Source organism: Aethalodelphis obliquidens, unplaced genomic scaffold (genome assembly GCF_003676395.1).
Source record: "Aethalodelphis obliquidens isolate GAN/ISIS:26980383/991018 unplaced genomic scaffold, ASM367639v1 scaffold7, whole genome shotgun sequence".
NCBI classification, from domain to species: Eukaryota; Metazoa; Chordata; class Mammalia; order Artiodactyla; family Delphinidae; genus Aethalodelphis; species Aethalodelphis obliquidens.
In genome coordinates, this window is record NW_020837951.1 from 53,227,218 (window position 1) to 53,250,307 (window position 23,090).

The window sequence follows — 23,090 nt, forward strand, 5'->3', positions numbered from 1 at the left end:
TGAAAGCATATGGCTGTACCTGGGCAGGTTCATGACCATCCTGCAGAAAATGACTAAATGTGCATGCCCTGCAGACAAGGAGTCATTCGCATCATCTAGTCATCTGAGGTCAGCCCTTACAAAATCAGTTTGAGCCACCGAATGCGACTGAAACTGAATTCTATGCAAGCTGAAAACGTTGTTTACTTAAAGTCCAGAAGCCTTTCATGAGAAGAATCCACGGACAGGAAATGGTAGTTAAATTTATACATTTTTCTTTCTTGTTACAATTTGATATTTTCTGAGCAATTTAATGAAGACTCCAGAGAAAAGAATTAAATGTCTGCTGGTTCAATTACCAACTAATGAAAAGGTGGAAAGTAGCACCATGTACTGTGTGCCGAGAGGCTACTGAGGCCTATTCTTGGAGTGAAAATCTTTCGTGTGCTGCTTACACTCTCCTTTGCCACCCACAAATTGTACAGACGAGTGTCAGCAGAAGAAGCAGAAACCAAGAGCTGGTGCAGATCATCCTCTGCAAGGGTGAAAGGCCTGGCCCACGGGGGGACATCTCATGACACCCATGGCAACAGCCAGGAGCGCGGCAGAAGCCATGGTTTCCATCAGGAGGGACCAGGCTGTCCTTAAAGCCATGCTTTGAGAAGATTCTAACCATCCCTGGCCCTGAATGCATTCTTTTTTTTTTTTTTTTTTTTTGCGGTACACGGGCCTCTCACTGTTGTGGCCTCTCCCGCTGCGGAGCACAGGCTCCAGACGCACAGGCTCAGCGGCCATGACTCACGGGCCCAGCCGCTCCGCGGCATGTGGGATCTTCCCGGACCGGAGCACGAACCCGTGTCCCCTGCATCGGCAGGCGGACTCTCAACAACTGTGCCACCAGGGAAGCCCTTCCTCTTTTCTTATTTAGAATTCCACATTTAAATCTTATTTAGAACTCCATAAAGAGAAAAAGTGAGGTACAAAACTGGGTGAAGACATTTTTCACATGTATAACTGAATAGAATTAATATCCAGAATATAGAAATCATTTCTACAAATGAATTAGTCAAAAGAAAAACTGTCAAAAAAATTGGAACAGGTATTTCACAGAAGAGAAAGTACAAATGGCCAAACACTGTGCAAAGATACTCAAAATCATTAGTGAGTAGAAAATACAAATTAAAACCACAATTATGTAATAAACACCAGATTGGCAAGAATTCCAAAGCCTGACAATATCAAGTGTTGCCAAAGTTGGAGAACAATGGCACTCTCATTAACTGCTGCAGGGAGTAAAAATTGGAACCACTCTGGAAAACAATTTGGCATCACAGAACAGAGGTGAAGGTATACATGCCCTATTACCCAACAATTCTACTCTTGGGTATATACTGAGAAACTCCAGCACAGATGCAGTGGGGAGTGTGTATAAGAATATTCATAAAAATACTTTTATAATGGAAGCCATCAAAAGTCCGTCAACAGCTCAGTGCACTGCGCGTTTCATATAATAGAACACTATCCAGCACTTGAAGAGGAATAAACAAGGGCTGTATGCATCAACAAAATGACCCTCAGGAGCATCATGCTGGGTGAAAAAAGCAAATTACAGGATACATACATTACGATTCCATTTATGGAAAGTTCATAAAGGATATGTTTCTAGGGACAGAAACATATGCGGTAAAACTATAAAGAACAGTGAGAATGTGATTAACAAAATTTCAAGATAGTGGTTACCTCTATTTAGGGCAGAAAAGAGACACGATCAAGACAAGACACATGAACCTTTAATGGAAATGCTAATGGCCTATCTCTTAAAAGACATAGTTGGGACTTCCCTGGCTGTCCAGTGGTTAAGACTCAACATTTCCACTGCAGGGGACATGGGTTTGATCCCTGGTGAGGGAACTAAGCTCCCGCAAGCCACGTGGCGTGGCCAAAAAAAAAGACGTAGTGGACACACATTCATTGTATTGTTATTCTTGACACATTTTACAAATGTACACATTTTTCAAATATTAAAATGTACACATTTTACAAATATTCTTTTGTGTGCACCTAATAGTTAATAAAAATGACTCTTAAGAATTGGTACGTAAGCAAATGACCAAAAATATTTTATCCAAGACTTGTTGGAAGAAGAGAGTGTAAGAACATGCCAGCCATCAGGCCCTGGCAGTCTTTCCTTCCGAACATGCCATACTGTCTACTGGCCTCTGGCCCCTTCTGGGTCATTCAATCCAAACCCAACCATCACTCAGTGCTAGCACTTGTCCCAGGTCGGAGGAAAGTTTCAGGATGCTCCTCAGAGCAGCAGCCAGGCTTCCCTCTCGATCTGCCATTCTGTCCCTCATTTACATGCAGGCCTCCTCCAGGTGTGGATGACAAGCACATGACCCTGTGCATGTGCGTGCACACACACATCCAGCTCTGCAGCTCGACTGGGTTGTTATTAGATCCAAATATTACTGAAAGCTATTATTACTTGACTCTTGACTTATTCTCCAATATGTGTACACATTTTATAAGGATAATGGAGTACCATATTTAAAACAAAGCATCTCCCTGTCCTCTAATCAGAACCTGAAATCTGAAAAAGAAGCACAGACATCTGCCCATGCTCCAACTACAATCATGTAGCAACAGTCCCTTAAACCAAAATTGAAATTTAAAGTGAGTGGTGCAGTTATTGTCAGTACAGCATGTAAGAAAAAAAATAAACCTAGCTCCAGGGATGTCTGACTCCTCACCTCAGTAGGTCATTAAAGATAAGACAGCATTCATCTCCCCCAGGCCCAAGAAAGTTCTGTTATAATTTTAGTATCGTGAAGAAATTTTTAAAATAATTGTTTTCATATCCATCACTACAGTGAAGGCGGGCTCTTTCAGGAGTAACATCCCAACAGGAAAAAAAAATCAGACTGGTAAAACAAAAATTCTTCTAAAATGACCTACGTGAAAGGTCCATCACTTAGTCTCCTGAAGTTTACTGAAGACCTAGTTAGTAATTGCTGTAAAAATACAACCACTTACCTCAGCATACTGTGCTACTGAACTGGCCTCAACTGCATAGACTCTCCGAGCTCCGGCCTGTACAGCAAAAAATGACAGTATTCCTGATCCACAGCCAACATCCAGAACAACCTGGAAGGAAAGGAAAAGACAAAAAAGGGGTGAAAACGCAAACCGGAGCTTAGCTGTTGGCATCATGCCAACTTTGAGCACTGTGATCAAAGTACTAGCTTTGATTTTTACAAGTGGTCTTACCTTGGCCAAGTTATGAATCTCTGTGAGACTTCTTTTTCTCCTATGTTAAATGGGGTTAATAATACCCACCTTTTAAGGTTTACTGTGGGGATTAGTATGAAGTGTATACAAAGCACTTAGTGTATAATTGGTGTTTTTCAAATGATTGTTATTATTACTACAGTTTCTTTGTAACATGGTTTACTTTTAGGATGTTTAGGGCCAAGAAAAGTAGTGGGTCATGAATGAATTTGCTTACCCTACCTGTCAGCGTGAACAAAATGAGAACTGTCTCAAATAATGTTTAGCATTATATACATATATACATATGTATATGCATATTATATGTATATGTATATGTGTGTGTATATATATTCAGGAAAAATTGAAGACAGTCTTTAAAAATCCAAAAGTGAGATATGTGCTTTTTTTTTTAGGCCCCCTCCAAAAAGTTGGGGAGGTTTACATGGAGGGTAGGAGGGTATTAAGACAGTGGACACATAGAATTTACAGAAACTTCTATTCTCTGTGTTCAGACCTAGGACTTCAATCAGAAAGACCACCATTCACTGGCACAAAGGGACCAACCAACATTTGGACCTGCATGCTGCGAGGAAGAGAAGGACAGTATGGATTGGGGCCCTGGCCCCATGCACAGCTGAAGCTGAGGTCTGCAGCTCAGTCTGATCACTGAAATCTCAGGCTCCTGTATTTCTGTCTCATCAGTGACTTTTATTCTTAGCATCTTTTAGCACTAGCTTTGAGCAAGGCATTTCACTTGGCTCTAAATCCTCACAATAAATGTACGAATAGATAGCATTATGATGGCCACTTGTGAGATGACAAACTGAAAATCAGAGACACTGAATGAGCCCAAGTTCACCTAGCAGTAAGTAGGGGAGCCAGGAGTTGAATCTGGGCACTTCTGCCTTCCAAGCTCATGTTCTATAAAATCACATGTTGATTATTTAATTTCACTTTTATAAATCTGATATTTTAACCCAGCAATACCAACAGGCAATGAATGACGAGGAAACAAAGTATTACTTTTTTCAGGAAAATTTATAATAGTTTTTTTCTTTTTACTCTGATAGTAGGAAAATTTTTCCAAAAAACAGGAAATATCAGAGGTTGTGCATGTGCGTAACTGTGTTTTAATTGCAGTGTCACACTGTGCTGACACAGATACGGTGCCATTATTCTAAGAGAACATGCTGTTAGTAATGGGTTCACGGTGCTCACTTATATTAATCCTAGAGCTGTGGCTGTATTCCATGTGGTCTCCTAGGATTTGGATAATTAGGAGCATTACTAATTTAAAATGTCACCCAGTCTCTGGAATTTGCTGTCAGGCTGTCTATACTTTTAGAAATACCACCATTCACTTCTCCTCATCCTCCCTAGGAAATACTTCATCTTCACATGGTCCTGGGTTTATTGCAAGAAGACCCATGACAGCTGTCTAGAGAGAGGAGGCTGTAGGTTGGAGAGTGCAATCCATGGCCCCCTAAAAAGATGCACCATATCCAGAAGAACGTTACCAGAGCGTTCTTCAATGAAAAATATAATAGGACTTCCCTAGTGGCGCAGTGGTTAAGAATCCGCCTGCCAATGCAGGGGACATGAGTTCGAGTCCTGGTCCGGGAGGATCCCACATTCCGCAGAGCGGCTGAGCCCGTGTGTCACAACTATTGAGCCTGTGCTCTAGAGCTAGCGAGCCACAACTGCTGAGCTCGCGTGCCACAACTACTGAAGCCCACACGCCTAGAGCCTGTGCTCCACAACAAGAGAAGCCCCCGCAATGAGAAGTCCCCGCTCGCCACAACTGGAGAAAGCCCGTGCAGAGCAACGAAGACCCAATGCAGCCAAAAATAAATAAATAAATAAGTAAATTTTAAAATATAATACCTTAGATACTATGCTTAGTCCAAAACATGGATACAAAATTAAGATACAATAGAAATTGCACCTGCTTGCTCTGGTGACAGTCGTCCTAGAAATGTGTGAAGGGAACACTTTGTCTCTTTTATTAGGGTGTCATGAAGCACATCTTAGAGCAGTGTTTTTCACTTCTCTTGATCCTGCAGACTAAAAACCAAAGAAACATTTTACCACTGGGAGAGAGACAGCAGACAGTGGGAACAGGGAGAGAGAGAAAAATTCAGAGATGGGAGGGAGGCTGATACGGTTCAGCTTTTTGCCAAATTAGGCCTTTTGGTAGGAAGATGCATTGACAGGCCCAGACCCTACCTAGAGAAGAGCCAAAAAATTATAAACTGTTGTCCAAATACCTTATTTCAATAACGAATTTCAAGCCAAAACAACCTTATTCATTTGGCTATTTCAAAACAGAGCATAGCCCTTGAAAAAGAATCTGATCTTTTGCTAGCATTACCCAGATAATGCCATCTGTTTCCCACTTGTGTGTATATTTAAAAAGTTAACAAGTGAATTTTCAGTCTGGGGCCTGTAGGAGAGGGAGAGGAGAGGGAGGGACATTTTGCCCTGTCTATGTAAGCCATGAAACGTTGGAAACAAAGCTGAGGAAGGCTGAGAATTCATTCTCTGGTGAAAAACAAACAAGTCCAAGCAAGTATTTAGGCTCTAATGGAAATACACTCTTTCAGCCCTTTCCAGCTGGGGTTTCCCAGACTAGGAGAAGACAGGACATAATTATGTTACACCGTCTTATCTGGCACCTCAGGAAGCCTTGGAGCTGCCTCTAATCACGTTTTCTTGTCCTCACAGAAGATTATATTGAGCCCATGCTTTATTCTACCATTGGTAGGCCATCACAGAACTGGGTATGTTTGAGGACCTTGGCAGACATTAAGTTATACTTTCTTATCCTAAGGAAAAGTATCTCACCTCAGACAGAGGCAAAAAGAGAGTAATAAAATCCTCTTCCACGTGTAAAGCAGTTTCCAGTCTCCAAAGGACGTTCCCCAGACACTATCTATTTGATCCTCATGCCCCGCTGGGATGGAGAGTACATAGTTATGTCCCCATTGTACTGAGAAGGAAACAGGCTTGGAGAGACTGTTTCCAGCCCAAGGTAACGCTACTGGTAAAGGGCAGAGCTGGATGAGTACCCAGCGCTCGGCTGTCTGTAGCACCATGGCCATCCTTCTGTGCAGCAAAAGATGGGAGGAAAGGGTGGACTGTGAAGAGATGTAAATCTGACCACACCACACTCTATACATTTCTGATGGCTCCACGCTATTGGCCTCTGGCCGGGATCGCCCAAGAGAAAAGACAACAGGAGGTCAGAGGGAGTGAGGACAGTGCGGTCAGAAGACTTATTCTCCTGGCTTCCTCCCGCCCGGGTCTCCATGGACTGGCTGTGTCCCCTCTACCAAAGGCCACAGCCCTTGCCGGGCTTCCATCTCTTAGAGTTATGACTATTCTCTCAGGTTTCCAGTAACCTCCCCTTCCCCCTCCCCCTTTAGGTCAAGGGGTGATAACAGGTCCCCACTCTTGGTAGTGCCAGGGCGCTTCACCGTACCGTGTTGGTTCCCTGTACTCTGCCCACATCATTGTAAATGGTCCTGTTATTGAACTCTTCTAAAACACCTTGTCGAGTGTGCCTTGCCTCTCCTGCAGGAACCCTGGCTGATACATCAACTCATCCTTCAGATCTCAAACAGCTCTCCCTCAGGGAAGACTTCCTTAGCCTTTGCTCCCCTCCCAGGCTAAGTAAAAGTCCTCCAGCTCTGCGCTTTTTTTTTTTTTGCGGTATGCGGGCCTCTCACTGTTGTGGCCTCTCCCGTTGCGGAGCACAGGCTCCGGATGCGCAGGCTTAGAGGCCATGGCTCACGGGCCCAGCCGCTCTGCGGCGTGTGGGATCTTCCTGGACTGGGGCACGAACCCGTGTCCCCTGCATCGGCAGGCACACTCTCAACCACTGCGCCACCAGGGAAGCCCCAGCTCTACGCTTTCTTATCGTCACTTACTCAAACCCTTCCTTCATAACATTCATCACAGTTATAATTTTTCATTCAAAGAGGGATTATTTGATTAATTTCTGCTCCCTCCCCTTCATTAAAGGAGAGACTTCTATCTGCTTCTTGGTCACTACTGAATCCCTGATATAGCATGGGGTCTGGCACACAGTAAAAAACACTCACTAAATCTTTGTTAAACAAACTGAATAATAAAAATGTGTCTCACTACCACAGATAGGGAACAGACTCATGATCCAAAAGATACAGAGCGAATCTGTTACCTCCCTAAGAAAGTACCTTCTACCAGCGTAACGCATCCTCTTCAATCCTGTGATCTTAAGCATCCTTCAAAGGATGACTTTCTTTGGACATTGTCATATTGTCATTACATTACAATCCAGTTAGCTCTAGTATACAATGTTCCTCTAGAGAGAGAATTTATCCTCAGCTTCCCCTGGATACACAGGCAGTAACTATAAAAATGGCTAATTTGGGGCTTATATGGGGCAGCACCAGAAAATGGTATGAAATTCTTGTCAGGACTAATGGGGAAAAGTCAACAATTGATCCATGTAACAGTGGCCAAAAGTTCTGTGAATTTATTTGTAAATAAAATTTTTGAAGTATTAAAAATATAAGGTCATTTTGCTTGTACAGATGATTTTAATTACATGCTCTTACGGCTTCCTAGGCAAAGAAATCCTGCAAAAATGTCTGAACAGGTCTAACAAGCCCCAAGAGGGTTCAAAGCTATTTATTTGGATTCACTAGGTTAAAATTAACAAAGAACATCCAGGTCCTTAAAAAAACATGAAACAAAACTACCCTTGACTAATAAAGTAACAGTAAATATGTACCATTATTTTTATATTTATTATGTACTATGCTTGCTTAGTACTTTTACCTTATTTACTCATGATGACAACTATCTGATGTGGGTACCATTATTTTCTCCGTGTTGCACATAAAGAGACTGAGAATCAGACGGAGTTGAAGTCATACACTTAATAAATGGCAGAGGGGCTTCCCTGGTGGCACAGTGGTTGAGAGTCCACCTGCCGATTCAGGGGATGCAGGTTCGTGCCCCGGCCCGGGAAGATCCCACATGCCGCGGGGCGGCTGGGCCCGTGAGCCATGGCCGCTAAGCCTGTGCGTCCGGAGCCTGTGCTCCGCAGCGGGAGAGGCCACAACAGTGAGAGGCCCGCGTACCGCAAAAAATAAAATAAAATAAATAAATGGCAGAGATGAGTAATAACAAACGTACCTAGTTGAAACCCTATGCTCTTAGATACTCCCTTCATTTTCAATTCTATTTTATGTGTTGTTCAGGCTACAGTAATGTTTGTCCCATTTAGCCTTCTTTTCACCCTACAGTTTTATAACTGTCTTCCAATACCGAGGTCCTGATTATCCCACACTCGATTCTTCCAGTTACGCCATTTATTATTTATTCATTCTTTCCTTATTTGCTTGAGCCTATCAACGGCTGCTCTGAATTGCAATACCCCAACTGTCATTTCTGTATGCCTTATACTCCGAAACTGTGTCCTACCCACCTGGCACTTCCACAGCCATTGCTGCTTCTTCCAGCCATTATTTTATTATATCTGTAGATCTCTCCATTGAATCACCCCAAGTTACAAGTACCCCATGCTCTTCCACTGTCATGTACTTTATCATCATAGTTACCTGCCATGGGCTCCCTACCCCACAGACTGCACCCAACTATTCCAACATCCAAATTGTTGACCAACAGGGTGACTGAACAGCTTCCAAGCAGAAACAGAATGAGAGAACTACACAGCCTTTCACAGTCCATCACATCTCTTCCTCTAGGGTTTGTCAAAGAAGGAAAATTCCAAATCCCTTCAAGAGCTGCAGAAGACATCCCTTGATGGCTTAAATCTTGTTCAGATAATTAGAACTTTCTCTATGGCAGAAGAATTCTGCTGTGATAGCTCCCCATAAGACAGAACTCTGCATCTCTGTGCAGTGAAACTTGCTTTCAACAAAAAGGTTGCCTGTATTTAAATAATGAATAAATAATACTTATGAGCACCCTTGTTTCATTCCACCTGGTCTTCTGGCAGAGGATAGATAAACCCTTCACCAATCTTTTAACCACCCTTTCACCAGTTCTCCAACTATTTTTCTCTATTATTACAGAAAATACAAAGATGCTAATCACTCCTACCTTCTCTCTCCATGATTAACCCCCTTCATATGCTGCCAATAGACTCAGACTAGCTCACTCAGCTCTAAACCCTCAGGCACTCAATCATTCATCAGACATCAAAAGTGACTTCTATTACCCATTGTGCCAAATACTGCTAGATGCTGGGAATGCAAAGATGAAAATAACATGACTGTCTAGTAGGGAGAAGCATAATGATGTGTTACAGTGGCAAGGATAGTATTATATAATAGACCCAGTGAAACTATGAAGGAGGATTAGTCTACTCTACCAAGGATTCTGGAAATACTTCACTGAGATGACCCGAGGAGGAAAATCAAGAGGTAAGTCAACGTGTGCCGTCTGAATGGAGGGGGTGGCAAGAGCTCCAGACTGAGAGCAGTCTGAACAAAGGCACCCAAGAATGGTAGGGCCAGTCATGTCTGGGAGGCAGCAAATCTTCTCAGGAGCATGATGTGTGTGTTAGAGGTACAAGTAGGGGGCATGGTTGAGAAATGAACATGGCAAGAGCAAAAGCTGATGCTTGCTTGTAGATGGTCTTGTATACGCCACTAAGAGCTTGGACTTAATCCTTAAGCAAAGAAGGATCATGGAAGAGTTTTCAGTGGAAGAATTATTTCATAGTTGTGTTTCAGCAGCATCACAGTGGTGGTGTGGACTGGAGGACACAGGATCAGAGGGTGCAGGGCAGACATTGGTGGTTCCAAATTAACATCAGTCCCTTCTTACTTCCTATCAGAACCTCACTTTATTGAGTATTTATCCTCCTCTGTGGATAACCATCCCCAGTCCCAGGGAGGGGATCCTGATTGGTCCAGGGCAATCGTAAGTGGTTCCGTTTCTCTTGTCAGTGATCACTACACGTGCGTGTGTGATAAAATATTGTTAATGAGACCTGAGGGGAAGTTTGTTGGGAGCTACTGGAAAGGTTTTCCCCCTTCTAAGACAGACGTAAGAAAGATGCTTCTTCTTTCTTGGACGTGGTTAAATTGAAATGTGATGCTCAGAGAAACTGGATTAAAACACCTCAGAATCATGCTACCTCCAACATTTTAGCCAATTTAAGTAGGGATTTCCTCCTGCTGGAGGCCAAAGCTATCTTAACTGGGACAAGTAGGGAAACTAATTGGAAAACATTTGCAATCCTCCAGGAAAGATACAGTAACAATGAGAATAAAGAATCAGCTGTGGGACAAAGGGGAAGAGAAGGAGTTGCAAAAATGCTGGATTAAAAGAAGCTAAAGAATTTGGAAACTGGAAAGGAAAAGAAAAAGTCTAGCCTGACTCCCAGGTTCCCTGCTTGGGGGATGCTTATAACACCTTCAGTTTTTGTAGCACGCCAGAATGGACCGCTCGCCTTGCTGGCCGGCCAGAGCGGCCCTAGGAATTGCTTGTACTGGTCTTTGAAACATGGAGCTGAGTTTCATTGCTGCTGCTACAGCTGAAGGAGTTTGCTGCGGAGGCTTCTCCTGTTCCCTCACATTGCTCACGGGTACAATAAAACAGTGCCCACCTCACTCACGCCACGTGCACTTTGTCCCTTGCCTCCTACCGCAGTGCCCTGGTCGCAGCTGAGGCATGGGGCAGGCACAACAGTACCCACTTGGCACGCATGCACGTGCACCATGAAGAGTAGGGAGTTAACACCCTGCGGGGGCGTGCTCCACCAGTGGGAGATGGCAGCCAATGGAGAAGTCATTCTCCTTTTCTCCCCCGATGAACTGTTTGAAGACAGAGTGGCTTCATATGACCTCCCTGATGATGTCCGGTGACACCGGGTGATCAGTCTCTCATCAAGCTGTGGCAAGCTCAGTAACACCCTCCCTCACACCTGCTCTCCCCCGCTCTGCTCTGCCTCTCTCCTGGCTCCACTGAGATTGCCCTCCCTAAGAAAATACTACCACGTAAGCCTTTGCTGCATGATCTGTGATTTACGGGACTGAGGCTAAGAAAATGGTGCTACTTAAACAAAATTCAACATGTTTACCGACATTTTTCTGTGATTCTGTCTCTTCCGGGTTTCTGAACTTCTAAACTCTAAACCTAAGCCCTCACTCTGGAGTTGAGTGTGTCAGTACCTCAGATTTAGGGAATCAAGCAAAAAGAAGATACAGGCACAAGCTCTTGAGTTCATCAATGCCCAATTCCTGGTTCAGTGCTGGAAAAGACCAGGTTCTAGTACAGCAATTTAACTCCTTTATACTGACTTTATCCTATTTATCCACTTCCATTTTTGTCCTGGAAAGCAGATATTAAGACAAAGACACCTACTTCAGAAGTTACTGTTGCACAGAGTCTTCTATATAAGCCTTTAACAAAGTCAGTCATTGCTCCAAACTGGCCCTTCCTTCATGGCACTGTCTTAGAGGGAATGGGAAAGGTTTAGAAATTCAACCCTAAGATGTTTCTGAAATGCCTTGACTGTAGTGGGAAGAGAATCCACCAGGCAGAAGTTCGCAGTAAGTTAGCCAGTAAAACCGTACCAGTGAAATATTGATTTTTTTCAAACCTCTTTTCTTCCTAGCTCCCTCCCATGCAGAGCTGAGGCACTGCGAATTTCACCTTAGCAATCTGTCCCTTCTTTAATGATTTTGCAAGAGTGGCATCTGGTATGATAGTCATTAGTGCCACTTACCAGATATTTCTGGTTCTCCTTATGGGCACATGGTAGAATTGTATCCCTTGCTCTCTGGGAATTAGGAGTGACCACATGACTTGCTTTGGACCATGTAATGTGGTCAGAAGTGAACATGGGTCCCTTTCAGGTGGAAGATATAAGAACAAGGAGTGTGCTCTGCCACGCTCCGCTTCCCTCTGCAACAGGAACTAGTCATGTTTCACATGGAGGCTGCTTCCTCAGCCTGGGTCCTTGAGTGAGATGAGACAAAACGCAGCCCTTCGCTAACCTAGGATGGATTCAATGAGCACGATATAAAGCTCTATTGGTTTGAACCACTGAGGTCTGGGGGTTGACTGTTACAGCAGCATAACCTAGTTTACCCTAATAAGCCCAGTCAAGTGCCAGTGATTTCTGATTCAAATTTCCCAGTATGTCCGCAGAATTCTGATGCTGTGCTGAGATTCTGGTATAGCAGTTCACTGAATTCTTATAGCCACCATGTGTTAAGTGTTCTTATCCCATTTTAAAATTAACCCCAAAGAGAGGTCACATGTCAGCATCTTGAAAGGTACAGAGACAGGCTTGGAGCACAGATATCTTGACTAGAAAATCCATCTACTGCATTAAAGTCCCTAGCTCCCTCTTTCCCAAATGCCCTGAAAGACAGTCTGTGATCGCTGTTTATTCAGTCTTCTTGGCTCTCCTTGAAAGCTGCACTTTGCTTTCATACCAAATGAAAGCATTTTCCTCTGCTGATTCTGGCATCTTTCTCCAGTACTCTTACAGGAGCAGATTTTATTCAAGCTCAGGAGAATCCTGGCACAGACACGCCATCTGCTTTACTCACATTCAGGAAATCTATGTGGACACCCCCTTAGAGCTTAAGGGGCCAAAGAGATCAGTTAAGACCAACATCCATTTTCTACCTCTTTCTCCTCACCTGTATTACAGAGAATTTATCCCAGGGATGAGTTTTTGTGATATACGACCTAACGCGAACCTTGGCCTCGGTACTAGGTCGAATAGTGTCCTCCAAAACTTATGTCTACCCAGAACCTGTGAATGTGACCTTATTGGGAAATAGGGTTTTTACAGATATAGCAAATGAAGATAGCATCATACTGGATTAGGGTGAGCCCTAAATCCATTGTGACTGGAGTCATTACAAGGAGAGAGAAATTTACATCAGAGACACAGACACATGGGGAGAATGCCATGTGACAAAGAAGAGATTGGAGTGGTGCATCTGCAGGTCAAGGAACACCAAGGACTGCCAGCAGCCTCAAGAAACTAGAAGGAGGCGAGGAAGGATCTTCCCCTGCAGCCTTCAGAGGGAGCATGGGCGTGCTGACACCCTGGTTTTGGACTTCTGACCTCTGGAACTGTGAGAGAATAAAATTCTGCTGTTCTAAGCTACCTAGTTTGTGGTAATTTGTTATGACAGCCCTAGGAAACTAAAACGGCCTCCAAAGTCCAAGCCATAGGGAAACACACACACATACACATACACACACACACACACACACACACACACACACACACACACACACACAAGACAGGCAGAGATATATAGATGTATCAGAGATCATTTTTCACTATCACATCCTGCCCCCATACATGTTCCAAAGATCACAGAGATAAAATAAAATATCAGTTTGATTATCAACCTAGAACATATAGAGAATGGCTTTATGTTGCTCCCAAAATCACTGTGCAGTCCCAGCAGATGTGAGTTCGCATATAGCTCTACCACTTAGCAGTTGTGTACCTTACAGCAAGTTAGTTAGATTTATGTAGCCCTGGTCCCTTTTCTGTACTATCAGGCTAATAATATATCTTGAATTTTTTTGTCGTGTGGTGTGGCGGGCGTTTACCTTTCTTCTGTGCCTCTCAGCATCTGAACCCCCTTCCTGTGCTTGGAGAATGTCCCACTTCTGGGGCAGTACCAGCCTTCCACTTGGGAAGTTACAGGTGTCTGCTGCTCTTTTCCAGCATCCCTGAAGCTAAAGCACAGGCATGACTGGGGCTCTCCTGATAAGATGCACCTTGCACTGTGAAGCTGACAGTGTGCAGACGCAGGACAGCACAGAATCCACTCAGGTGCGGTCATGGCCACCTCCCGGTTCCAGCAGCACAACAGAGAAAGGTTCTAAGGACAACACTCCAGGGTAGCAGCAGGTGAAGCCTATGCAGGTTGCGGTGCCCACGTCTGGCTGCATGGATGTCTCCCAGAGATCAATTCTGCAGCATGATTTTGGAAATTATTTTTCTCCTTGTAGCCTCCACGCCTAGCTCTCTGATGATCCTATATCCTTTTCGGAAATTCTTTTTTCTTTTTTTCTTAAATTAGCAGAGTTGGTTTCTGATGCTGGCAGCTTAGAACCCTGACTAACATGCAAGGATTAAAATGAGATAAGATATGCAAAGAACCTAGCAGGAGTCGTGAGTTACTTCCTTTCTTCCCACTTCCCTCCACAGTTCTAAATGAGGATGCTGCTGTCAATGGTTAACAGCACTCAGCAGCGAGATGTGGAGGATTTGAAGAATGGATAAAGATACCGTGGCATACGCACACAATGGAATACCGTGCTGCCTTAGAAGAAAGGAGATCCTGCCATACGTGACACACGACATGGGCGAAGCTGGAGGACATCATTGCAAGTGAAATAAGCCAGACACAGAGGGACAAATACTGCATGATTTCACTTATATGAAGTATCTAAAAGAGTTAAACTCTTAGAAGCAGAGAGTAGATCGGTGGTAACCAGGGGCTGGAGAGAGAGGGAAACAGGAAAGTATTAGTCAAAGGGTACAAAGTTTCAGTCATGCAAGATGAATAATTCTTGATCTTCCCTGGTGGCGCAGTGGTTAAGAATCCGCTTACCAATGCAGGGAACACGGGTTCAAGCCCTGGTCCGGCAAGATCCCGCATGCCACGGAGCAACTAAGCCCATGTGACACAACTACTGAGCCTGTGCTCTACAGCCTGTGAACCACAACTACTAAGCCCACGTGCCACAACTACTGAAGCCCATGCGCCTACAGCTCGTGCTCCGCAACAAGAGAAGCCACCAAAATGAGAAGCCCGCACTCTACAACGAAGAGTAGCCCCCGCTCGCTGCAACTAGAGAAAGCCCTCACGCAGCAACGAAGACCCAACGCAGCCAAAAATAAATACATTTATTTTAAAAAAAGATGAATAATTCTTACTTCTTAGACATCTATTTCACAGCTTAGTGCCTACAGTTAATAATACTGTATTTATTACTTAAAAATTTGCTGAGAGTGGATCTTATGTTAAGTGTTCTTACCATAAAATAATAATAATAGTTATCATTATAAATAAAGAGGACAGGAGGAAACTTTTGGAAGTGATGGATATGGTTATGGCCTAGATCGTGATGATAGTTTCTTGGGTGTATACTTATCCCTAAACTCAGCAAGTTGTATACGTTAAATATGTACAGCTTTATGTACATGCTTCATACCTCATTAAAGAGGTTAAAATTTTTTTCAGGAAGCAAGACCTGTTTTAACACATGCCAGCACGACTACCCGGCAGGCCTGTGTTACAGCCTTTATTCCATCAGTGATTAAGGTTGGGCCTCATTAGTGTGCCAGGTTAACCAAATAAAGTAGTAGCAGTGTTTTAAGGTCAGAGAATTTCAGTGCAGGATCAGAGATGGACCCAAGGACATTTGACCAAACTGATGATAAGTCCACACCAAAGAAAACTCAAACTGGAAGAGCCAGCAGCTCAGGCTCTGCAGATCTGAGTATCAGCTGACAATCTGAACAGGTTGCTTTGCATGTCTGTTGTAGTTATTTATGTTTTCTTTTAAGCTTTCAAATCCCTGAATCCCTTCTGCCTAAGCCAACCTCACTTTTGGATGCACTAAGCAGCTGTTGCAACTGGGAATGCTCTCCTTTAGTGAAAATGCTGATTTTAAAAAAATAATAAGCTCCCGGCTCCTGCTTACTCTCACAAGTTTCCAGCAACTGGTGCCCTGACAAATGAAGTGTCAAAACATTTCCAAATTAAAACCCTACGGCTCACACAACCCAGTACCCTCAGCAGGATGGACTTTTCCTGCTTGTTCCAAGTGCACACGCAAAAGAAACTAAAAATAGCCATATGGCAATTAACAGAAACTCTGAGGAGGGGGAGGGGGTGGGTTCCAGCAGCGTCAGTTTCCTGGATAGATTCCAAATGGGGTTCTCAGCCAGCAGTGCTCTGGCCAAGAGAGGATTTTCATTAAAACTGCATGGAGGAGGCAGAATGAAGAAATCAAGATTTGAAAGATTTAAAATTATTGCAGCGGTAGAAACTATAGCACCATCCCCAAGACCATAAATAATAATAATACTTGCTATTATGGACTGAGTTGATATTTTAGGCAATATACTAAGCACTTCCTATGCATTGTATCATCTTGATCCTGCAAGGACTCTAGGAGGTAGCTGCTACGCTCGCAGATAAGGAAATTGAAGCCCAGAGACTTTAGATAACCTGTTCAAGACCTCAAGGCACACAGGATAAAGGTCTATGGCACATGTACAGCCGGTGGCCAAGCTGGAGTTTGAACTCAGCTCTCTGGCTCCAGAACTCATGCACGTAACCACAGTGCAATGCTGCCTCATACCTGCATGGGGATGTTTAAGTAACCACAATGTTTTCACTCCACCCTTAAGCCCAGAGAAACAAAAGTCTCTCTTGGCAATTTCAACCCACCTTCCCATGGCAGTGCCTTTCACAGGTTATGTGCATGGGCTCTAAAGTAAGGTTAACTGGGTTCAAATTCTGGCTTTCTCATTTATCAGTTGTATAAAATCAGGTAAATTATCAACATTCCCAGGTCTCAGTTCTCTCATCTCTAAAATGGCAAAAATATTAGTCTTTATCTAATAAAGTTGTAATGAAGATCAAAGGAAACTGCTATAGACTGAATTTTTGTGCCCTCCAAAATCCACATGTTGAAACCCCAATCCCCAATGTGATGGTATTTGAATACGTGGCCTTTGGGAGGTAATTAGGTCACAAGGGTGAAGCCCTCATGATGGGATTAGTGTCCTTATAAGAAGAAACAGAGGAGAGCTTGCTTCCTCTCTCTCTCAGCCATGTGAGGATACAGCGAGAAGGCTGCTGTCTACAAGCCAGAAAATGAACCTTCACCAGACACCAGCTCTATAGGCACCTTGATCTTGGACTATGAGAAATCAGTGTTTGTTGTTTAAGACACACAGTCTATGGTATTTTTGTTATAGCAGCCTGAACTGAGACAGACACTGTATGGAAAGCTCTCAGCATGGTGCTTGCAGATACTTGAGTTGCTCAATAAATAATAGCGATTGGTATTGATCATTCTAAACCCATGTCCTTTTAGGTAACCAATTTCAATGAGAAAGAACACAAGAGCTTAGTAAAAAGGTAGCATCCTCCATGGACTGAGGGGTCATTCAAGGAGGGTCTTCTGTATGATGAAGAAACAGAAAAGGATTTTTAAACATTTTGAATTTGTGGTAGATTTGACAGATTTCGAGTTACTGTGACCAACTATCCTAGTCTGTCTAGGACTGAGGGGATTCCTGGGACATTAAAACTGGGACAATTTGTTCCTTCAGTTTCCAGTGGGGAGGAGATACTTATTCCCGGGAGTGGGCAGTACTAGAAGCAAGAGAGGTCATCTCCCCTTCCTCTTTTTATCTCCTAATAGGAGTGACTTATCTGACTGGTGATGCTGGAAAATGGTTTGAGCTTGCATAGTGCTGGTACTTGGAAGGGGCCAGCCTGCCGATCCTCCACCCAAGCATGTGCTCTTGAGTCCCCCAGGTGGAAGCTTGCTGGGCAGGCTGTGGACTTGTCTGGGTAGACCACATGTTCAGCATACCAGTGAGAGGAAAAGTTCAGTTTGAGGGGGAAAAAAGGGGTAGGAAGCCTTATGTGGATACAGGCTCAAGCCCCATTCTGCAAATAGCATTACCAAAAATAAAGCTGATATTATGATTTCTACCTGACATCTGTGTCTATTTCTAAACTGGTTCAGAACTCAGAGGGGGAAAGGGATATAATTAATTATCAGTCATGTGATTAATTATCACCTTCATAAACCCCAACAGATGGATGCCTATTTTATTTCATTGGCAGAAAAACCCATTTCAGGCTGGCAGAAAAAAGGTATTTTGTAGAATCAAATGAGTTTAGAGGTGGGATTGACCTTAGAGATGATCTGGTCCAATATCTTTGTTTTTACAGATGAATGACAAGATCTATATGAAACTCTGAAAAACTCATCAAATGCAAGTAATTTGGGGGAGTGGTCTTTAGAAGCTATAACCAGAATTAAAAACAGATTATAGATAATATAGAAAATAGGTTATAGATTAAAACTAAGCAATTTCAGGACTTCCTTGGCGGCCCAGTTGTTGAGACTTGGCCTTCTAATGTAGGGGGTGTGGGTTCGATCCTTCGGGGAGCTAAGATCCCACATGCCTTGTGGCCAAAACACCAAAACATTAAAAAAAAAAAAAAAGACACAATATTGTAACAAATTCAAAAAAGACTTTAAAAAATTGATCCACATCACACACAAAAAATCTTAAAAAAATAAAGTTAAGCAATTTCAGAAGGAGAGAAGTTTCCCCAGATAAAAGTATTACAATCAACAGCTGAGAGTTGAATTATTTTAATTGATGAGAAACCTGTAAGACTTAGGTCAGTAAGACTGCTTATCCACAGCCTTGAACACCAGGTAAGGTGTCAAAAGAAACAAGCTTTTCCCCTCCATCCTCACCTTGCCTACCTACCATAACCTGGTCTTCCTCATTAGGAATGCTTATTACTTCCTCACTGTTCACCAGGAATGCCCCACTGGCAAAGCAAGGGTCCTGGTACCTCAAGACACATGAGACCCTTTGGTCAAGCATGGCCATTTCTGGTCTTATCTTTTTCTCTTACCAACACACTCATCCACCAGAGTACCTACATTTGACTTTTTGAAAATGTCCAGTTTTGCATAAGCAGGAGAAAGCCCACTTTACCCTGACTCTCCCACTGAATACAGCTCTAAAACCTGGACGGAATGCAGGGAGCAGCTATTTGAAGCCTCTGAAAAGTCAATGGTAGCAGGGAGACTGGGAAAGAGGATCAGAACTTGAAATACTACTGATCCATACCCCCTTACCCTCACCCGTGGCCTGAACTCAACACACCAGAAATGGACACCAGGGTGCGGGCAAGAGAGCTGCGGGAGGTGTCCTCTGTTCCGGCTCCAGCTGAGAGAAGGGGAACTCCGAATGCTCAAAGAGAGTGTGGAAATTGTTCCTCCCTTGCTCTTCTTTTTTCTTTTCCTCTCCCCTCCCCTCTCCTCCTCTTCCTTGCCCCCCCCCTTCCTTTTCCGTCCCTTTCCTCCCTTCTTCTATGCTCCAGCCCCCAGGGACCTTGTGGGGGTCGTAGCATCACATCAGCCCAAACTATGAGACAGGGGAAACTCCCTCTGCCTTCAATGGTGCCATAGTTTCCAAAAACTGGGGCCAAGCCCCACTGCTTTTTTCCCCTCTCTTTGTCCTCTCTCTGCTTGGCGATACCTAGGCGAGGTCACAGACGGGCACAGCAGAGTGAGCTTTTTGTCCAGAGACTCAAAAGGGGTCCCAGGGAACCAGAAAGTATCAGGGAGATCAGGGAGTGGAAGGAACTGGGCAAAGAAACCCCATAAAGTATTTTTTAAAATAAATTCCTGTACTCATCCCTCAAACTATACATGCATGGACCTGATCATTAGCACATCAAAACTCTGAGAACTCTGCCTAGGTGCCGGACTGACCATCCAGCGACATGCACATGGAACAGAGCCCAGCTGCACTGCTAAGGCTCTGAAAAGTGAAATGACATGGGAACCAGAGCCCTTGGAAAATCAACTAGTGGCATGGAACACGCAGTCCGAACCTAACCAGGTTGAATGCATCCTAAATCAGACATATTAACTCTCTCCATAGGCTTTAAACAAGACCCAGAGTCTCATAATATTCAAAATGTATGGAAAACAATCTAAAATTCCTTGGCATAGGAAGACTCAGGAAAATATCAATTCCCTGGGAATAGATAATCAACTGAAGCAAACACAGCAGTGACACAGATGTTACAATTATCTGGCAAAAACCTTCAAGTAGCTATTATAATAACGCTCCGAGCAACAATCATGAGCACTACTGAAATCAAGGGAAAAGTAAATAGTCTCAGTCAAGAAATGCATGACATAAAGAAGAGCCAAATGGAGATTCTGGGACTGAAAAAATATACCCGACATTAAGAATTCTCTGACGGCTCTACAGCAGAATGGACAGGACAGCAGAAAGCAACCCATGAGCAAACCAACTTCTAGCTGGGGGCCTATTTATCACTATTTTTTCGTGTGTCTTCTCTCTACTTTAATTAACTATTTCAGCATCATAAACCACAACACAATTTAGTGGCTTGAACGCAAACCCATGTATTATTTCTCCCAGCTCCGTGGGAGGGCTGGGCAGTTTCTCGGTTGGTCTTGCCTAGACTCATTCATGTTCCTGCCTTCAGCTGGAGGGCTGGTTGGACAGGAAGGTCCAGGCTGGCCTCAGTGATTGGCCTGGCAGTTGGTGTTGGCTATTGACTGGACTGCCTCACTCCTCCAAGTGACCTCCCAACCCCCAGCAGGCTAGACAGGGCTTCTTCACAGTATGGTGGTCTCAGGGTTCCACCAGGGTGAGCCCAGAAGCCACAAGGCTCATGAAGGCCTAGGCTCTGAAACTCACACAACGTCACCTCTATCATATTCTGTTGATCAAAGTACATCCCAAGGATTGCACAGAGATAAGGGATAAAAAACTAAACTATCTCTTCATGAAAGGAGCAGCTGTACGACTTTGCAAATGGGTGTGGATGCAGGGATTGGGATCCTTATTTCAATGTTCTACCACATTCCTCCTGGGGAATTCATGCTGCAAATCTCAAAGGCCACGGGTCTACAATTACTATGGCAGTAGAAGAGACTGTGAGGCCCAGAGAAATCTAGCGTTTGCCTAAGACCACAGAGCTACTTAAATGGGAAAATATGAAACTAGACCCCATGACTGCTGATTCACTGACCAGTGATCCTGTTTCTGAGATGAGCTGTATAGTATCTTGAACACCTTGGCTGTTTAACAGGTAGGAAAATAAGGGACAACTTGCACAGAGTGTTAGCAATCATTCACCATTCAGATCCATTTTGTGAAGGAAATAAATGCAGGCACTTGTGGAGTCCATGAAAAAAAAAAAACTGAAGTAAAGTGACACAATAAGGGCTATTCATTATGTAGCAATACAGCTCCTAACCTGTCCTGTGCACCAAAACATAGTGCATTTAGTCCCTTGAGTTCCTGGCTCTCAAAACTTAATTTCTTTACTGAGGTAAAATTCACATAACATAAAATTAACCATCAACCATTTTAAAGGGTACAATGCAGCGGGTTTTGGTACATTTACTATGCTATGCAACTATTACCTCTGTCGAGACATTTTCATCACCCAAAAGGCAAGCCTGTACCCACTAAACAGCCACTCCCCAAGTCCCCCTCCCCCAGCCCCTGGGAACCACTAATCTGCCTTCTCGCTATGGATTTCTATTCTAGATGTTTCCTATAAATGGAATCATATGTGCTTTTGTAGCTGCTCCTTTCACTGCACATGTGTTCATGGTTCATCCACACTGCAGCGTGCAACAGCATTGCATTCTTTATATGAATAATATCAATATAAACAATATTCATAATATTCCATCGAATGGATATACCACATTTTGTTTATCTCTTTGTCAGTTGATGGGCGTGTGGAAAGCTCCCACGTGTTGGCTACTGTGAATAGTGCTGTCACGAACATTCACGTACAAATAGTCACCTCGATACCTGCTTTTAATTCTTTCAGTTAGTTAGTATACAGTCAGAAGTGGAATTTCTGGGTCGTGTGGTAATTCTATCAAAGCTGAATGCTCAGCCTAGTTTCTGACAAGGCTTCTTCAAATGGTTTGAGATTAATAACCTGCTGCCACCATTACCTTATCTCTAAAGTCAGTGTGGTTCTGGAGGATGGCTCTGTGGTAAGTGGCTGTCCTCACAAAATCTTGCATCATGTTCTGCTGCTGGGAAAGGCAGCCATAAAACTGTAAGGGAGAGAGAAGGACAGGGAGGGTAAACACGCCATGAGGCAGGACCTTCACGGGTACTTGGCTCTTACAGGCACCTGGGTCAAGGCGGGCTTGGTCCAACACAGCGGGGGGGCCGAGGCTCTGAGACACCCGGGACCTGTCCACACTGGCCCCATGTGTAAGGCCCACAACTCTAAGGAGACCTCAGAACTTTGATCCATACAGCGGATTCAGACCTAGATCTTGACCAGATTGGTGCCCAGGGTCCCCCCTCCCAAAGCAGAGGCTGAGAGAGCACAGATCAAGAATAACAGAGGTAAGTGAGAGAGAAAGGGGCCAGGGCCAAAAGGGACGGCCCTGATGAGTCCCATCAGCCTAGAGAGAAAGATGGGCCTTGGATAGAAATCCCAGGAGAGGGTGGGGTGGGGTAGAAGGCAGTGACGGTGGTGATCCTGAGGCAAGCCGGTTGGGTGAGGTGGTACGTATAAATCCATGAGCATTGACAGTGAGTAATAAATATCATCATTGTAATGGCTACCATTTGGTAGAGTTTTCTATGTGCCAGGCACCATGCTAAGTGTTTCACATACATCCTCTAGTCAAATTAAATCACAACAATCAAATGAAGTATGTTCCTCAGCTAAGGAAACTGAGCCTCAGGAAGATACAGCAACTTGCCCACGTCCTGACAACTCGCTAAGTGACAGAGACAAGATCCCAATCCAGGTGATGCTGTTGCTGTTGGTCAGAGGACCACACATTGAACACCGCCGCACTCTCGGGACTACCCTGGCGGTCCAGTGGTTAAGACTCCCCGCTTGCAAGGCAGGGAGCATGCGTTTGGATCCCTGGTCGGGGAACTAAGATCCCACATGCCGCACAGCACGGCAGAAGAGAAAGAAAACACCGCGGCACTCTCTTCTCCACCCACCGCCTCGCCCAGGTATATT

The 23,090-nt window shown here is 44.0% G+C and overlaps 1 protein-coding gene across 7 annotated transcripts in view; it reads right to left on the reverse strand.

The window, feature by feature from the left end:
- Positions 1-23,090, reverse strand: part of LOC113620093 (histone-arginine methyltransferase CARM1-like) — a 271,720-nt gene that overhangs the window by 88,824 nt on the left and 159,806 nt on the right. For 6 of the 7 annotated variants that reach the window (XM_027105782.1, XM_027105777.1, XM_027105778.1 and 3 more), the window contains 2 exons: positions 22,051-22,155; positions 3,016-3,126 (listed from right to left, as the gene is read on the reverse strand). In XM_027105782.1, the coding sequence (XP_026961583.1) occupies positions 3,016-3,126; positions 22,051-22,155 (216 nt within the window). The remainder of the gene's footprint in view (positions 1-3,015; positions 3,127-22,050; positions 22,156-23,090) is intronic. The other variant, XM_027105781.1, reaches the window with a different exon arrangement.